Genomic DNA, 4,856 nt, shown 5'->3' on the forward strand with positions numbered 1-4,856 from the left:
AGATGGATTGATTAACAGGTATGAATAGATTGATAAATGATGGATAAACAGATAGATAAACACACACACACACACATACAACCACACATACACATACATACACATACACACACACACACACACACACACACACACACACACACACACACACACACACACACACACACACACACACGTCCTGACACACACACACCCATACATATATATATACATATATATATATATATATATATATATATATATATATATATGTATGTATATATATGTATATATATATATGTATGTATATATATGTATATATATATATATATATATATATATATATATATATATATATATATGCAGAGAGAGAGATCAGGGGTTCCCAACGTTATTAAACACGCTGAGCCTAGCTGGTGGAACGAGAAAGAATCAGAAAGAAAAACGTAAAAAAAAAAATAGAGAAAAGGAATCAAAACAGAAAGAAAAGAAAACGCAACAAAAAAACAACAAAAACCGACAATCAAAAACAACAACAAAACACGCAATATTCGCCTCTGTTGTCATGCGAATAGACAGACCGAGGGATCGAGTCCGGACTGCATGACTTCCTGTCAACAGACACTCTGCTCTCAGTGTCTTCCGAACCGTGGGGCTGAGAGGGCACGCTGACAGATACTCCTTATGGGTAGCAGAGAGCAGGGAGAAGTAGGAGTAGGAGTAGGAGGAGGAGGAGGAGGAATAGGGGCAGTAAGAGGAGGAGGAGTGGGAGTAGAAGTAGGAGGAGGAGGAGTGGGAGTAGGAGGAGGAGTAGTAGTGGGAGTAGGAGGAGGAGGAGGAGGAGGAATAGGGGCAGTAGGAGGAGGAGGAGTGGGAGTAGGAGGAGGAGGAATAGGGACAGTAGGGGGAGGAATAGGGGCAGTAGGAGGAGGAATAGGGGTAGTAGGAGGAATAGGAACAGGCGTAGGAGTAGAAGGATCTGGAGTAGGAGTAGGACGAAGAGGGAGTGAGGTAGAGGAGGAAATCGAGGCGTTGGCTACTTCGCTACTCCAACTCCAAGAAAATAGCGACGTGTTCTTTCTCCTCGTTATGGGAATGGTCGTTTTCTGTGAGTAGTTTACCACCTCCTCTTTTATTGTTGTTTTTTTTTATTTCCTTTTCGTTATCTGTTATTCGGTGTATTTTAACCTTCTTTTTTTATCCCTTTTTATAATTTTCTTCCTTATTCTCTTGCTCTTTCCCGATCTGTATTTGACAATCTATCTTTGTTTTTATTATTATAGTTTATTCTCACTTTCTGTTTTAAGTTATTCGTTATTCCCATTAGATTCGTACATGCTTATTCCTTCATGTAATTACAATAATGTTTATTTTTAAATAATCTAATGATTTAGAATGTAAGAATTTCATATGATATAATTATTTCATGAAATAATGTCTATTTTTTCCATACATTTATACTAAATCTGTATTTCTGACATATTCGAAACCGGCCAAATACATCTCTTTATTATTAAGATATTCATTCTTTCTCATTCATACCTTTTCTACATTTTTCATCATGAATAGGGTTCATACTAAACCTTATTCCACGAATACATAAGATAAATTCTCGTTTGTTACAGTTATCCTACATTTCTCATCATGAATACGCTGCATACTAAACCTTATTCCAAGAATACATAAGATAGATTCTCGTTTGTTACAGTTTTCCTACATTTCTCATCAAGAATACGCTGCATACTAAACCTTATTCCACGAATACATAAGATAGATTCTCGTTTGTTACAGTTATCCTACATTTCTCATCATGAATACGCTGCATACTAAACCTTATTCCAAGAATACATAAGATAGATTCTCGTTTGTTACAGTTTTCCTACATTTCTCATCAAGAATACGCTGCATACTAAACCTTATTCCACGAATCCATAAGATAGATTCTCGTTTGTTACAGTTTTCCTACATTTTTCATCGTGAATACGCTGCATACTAAACCTTATTCCACGAATCCATAAGATAGCTTCTCGTTTGTTTCAGTTTTCCTACATTTTCCATCGTGAATACGGTTCATATTAAACCTTATTCCACGAATCCATAAGATAGATTCTCGTTTGTTACAGTTATCCTACATTTTTCATCATGAATACGCTGCATACTAAACCTTATTCCACGAATACACAAGATAAATTCTCGTTTGTATCAGTTTTCCTACATTTTCCATCGTGAATACGCTACATACTAAACCTTAATCTACGAATCCATAAGATAGATTCTCGCTTGTTACAGTAATCCTACATTTCTCATCATGGATACGCTGCATACTAAACCTTATTCCAAGAATACATAAGATAGATTCTCGCTTGTTACAGTTATCCTACATTTCTCATCATGAATACGCTGTATATTAAACCTTATTCCAAGAATACATAAGATAGATTCTCGCTTGTTACAGTTATCCTACATTTTCATCATGAATACGCTGCATACTAAACCTTATTCCAAGAATACATAAGATAAATTCTCGTTTGTTACAGTTACCCTACATTTCTCATCATGAATACGCTGCATACTAAACCTTATTCCACGAATCCATAAGATAGATTCTCGTTTGTTACAGTTATCCTACATTTTTCATCATGAATACGCTGTATACTAAACCTTAATCTACGAATACATAAGATAGATTCTCGCTTGTTACAGTGATCTACATTTTTCATCATGAACACGCTGCATACTAAGCCTTATTCCACGAATACATAAGATAAATTCTCGTTTGTTACAGTTATCCTACATTTCTCATCATGAATACGCTGCATACTAAACCTTATTTCAATAATACATAAGATAGATTCTCGTTTGTTACAGTTATGCAGTGTGGGTTTGCGTTTCTGGAAGCAGGCTCAGTGAGGTCCAAAAACACCATTAATATCCTGGTTAAAAATATGCTGGATGTGTGTGAGTATATTATTATATATTTTTCTGTTTTTGAAAGGAAATGGTTATATTTTGTTTGTTTTGTTGTGTTGAAAGTGGTTCTTTCTTTATTTTATTTCTTGTTTGAATGTTTTGTCTTTTTTTTGCATCCCTTCTCTCTTTTTCCGTCCTTCCGTGCCTCTGCTTCTTCTTTTTTTACTCTTTCTTACTTCTCCTCTTCCTCGTCTTCTCCCACTTCCTCCCTTTCTTTCTTCTTTTCTTTCTCTCTCTCCCTCCTTCCTTTCCCTTTCTTCCTCACTCTCTCTTTCTCTTCTTTCTTCTCTTCTATCCTCCTCCTCTCCCTTTCTCTCCCTCCCTCTTTCCTTCCTTACTTCACCTCTACCCTCCCTTCCTCCTACCCCCGCTTTCCTCTCTTTCTTCCTCCCTCCTCTACCTTCCTTCCTCTTTCCTTCCTCCCTTCTCTACCCTCCCTCCCTCTTCTACCCTCCTTCCTCCCCCTCTTTCCTTCCTTCTCCTCTACTCTCCTTCCTCCTCCCTCTTTCCTTCCTTCCTTCTCCTCTACCCTCCTTCCCTCCCTCCCCCTTCTTTCCTTCCTTCCTTCTCTACCCTCCCTCGCTCCCTCCTCTCCCCTCCTTCCTCCCCCTTTTTCCTTCCTTCCTTCTCTCCCCCTCCCCCTCTTTTTCTTCCTCCCTTCCTTCTCCTCTCCCCCCCTCCCCTCTCTTTCTTCCTCCCTCCTCTACCCTCCTTCCTCCCCTCTCTTTCCTTCCTTCCCTCTCCTCTACCATCCTTCCCCCCCTCCTCGACCCTCCTTCCACCCCCCTCCTCTCTCCTCTACCCTCCTTCCTCCCCCTTTCCTTCCCTCCTTCCTTCTCTACCCACCCTCCCTCCCTCCCTCCTCTCCCCCCAAAAATACTCTCACAGCCTCTCTCTTTCCCCACCAGTCATCGGCGGCATATGCTACTGGCTGGTCGGCTACCCTCTGGCCTTCGGTGAGGGCAATGCCTTCTGCGGCGCCTCCTACTGGGCATCGTCAGGCCTGCCCGAGGACCGTCTCGCTCACTGGTTCTTCCACTTCGTCTTCTCCGCCACCGCCGCCACCATCGTCTCCGGAGCCGTGGCGGAGAGGTGTGGCTTCGGCGCCTACGTCACGTACTCCGTGGCTCTGACAGGTAAGGTGTGTGTGTGCTGTGGTGTTTTGTGGCTGGTGTTTGTAGTGTGTGTTGGTGTGGGTGGCGAGTGGAGAGTCCCCCCCCCCCTCGCTCTCGCTCTCGCTCTCTCTCTCTCTCTCTCTCTCTCTCTCTCTCTCTCTCTCTCTCTCTCTCTCTCTCTCTCTCTCTCTCTCTCTCTCTCTCTCTCTCTCTCTCTCTCTATCTCTCTCTCTCTCTCTCTCTCTCTCTCTCTCTCTCTCTCTCAGGTAGACACACAGGCAGACAGCACGACAGACAAACAAGCAAACATACAGACAGACAAACAAAGAAACAAAAGAGACAAACAAACAAAAAACACACACAAAGCGAGACCCTAAAATCACACAAACCACAAAACAAAGTCACAGTCCGGAGCTTCGAACAAAAGACCGCTTCCTTCGAATCCCCTGAACCCGACTTCACAACCTTCCCCAACGCTCTTTTATCCTTCCTCTTCTCCGCTTCTCGCAACCCTTCTTACGTCCTTTCCTGCTTCCTCTTCTCCGCTTCTCTTCTTCCATTCATCTCTCCGTAGTTTCCTGTTGTTGAAAACTACGGAGGCGGAATAATAGACATAGAGCGGTGATTCGGTCGGGGGTCGAGACGCGCCATGCGAGACATCATGGGGCAGGGTTGTGTTTTTTTCGTATGCATGAAGGAACGGTGAAATGGTTTGCTGTTTGTGTTTGTAGATTTACATGTTTGTTTATTCTTCTATGCACGCACACGCACACACACACAGACACGAACACG

At 41.9% G+C, this 4,856-nt stretch overlaps 1 protein-coding gene across 1 annotated transcript in view; it reads left to right on the top strand.

The window, feature by feature from the left end:
- Window positions 1–931: 931 nt before the first annotated feature.
- LOC113813279 (putative ammonium transporter 1) overlaps window positions 932–4,856 on the top strand; it is a 7,734-nt gene continuing 3,809 nt past the window's right edge. Inside the window, exons 1-3 of the mRNA XM_070123961.1 lie at window positions 932–1,087; window positions 2,848–2,937; window positions 3,858–4,085. Coding sequence (XP_069980062.1) covers window positions 1,069–1,087; window positions 2,848–2,937; window positions 3,858–4,085 — 337 coding nt within the window. The 5' untranslated portion in view covers window positions 932–1,068. The remainder of the gene's footprint in view (window positions 1,088–2,847; window positions 2,938–3,857; window positions 4,086–4,856) is intronic.

Source organism: Penaeus vannamei, chromosome 8, assembly GCF_042767895.1.
Source record: "Penaeus vannamei isolate JL-2024 chromosome 8, ASM4276789v1, whole genome shotgun sequence".
NCBI classification, from domain to species: Eukaryota; Metazoa; Arthropoda; class Malacostraca; order Decapoda; family Penaeidae; genus Penaeus; species Penaeus vannamei.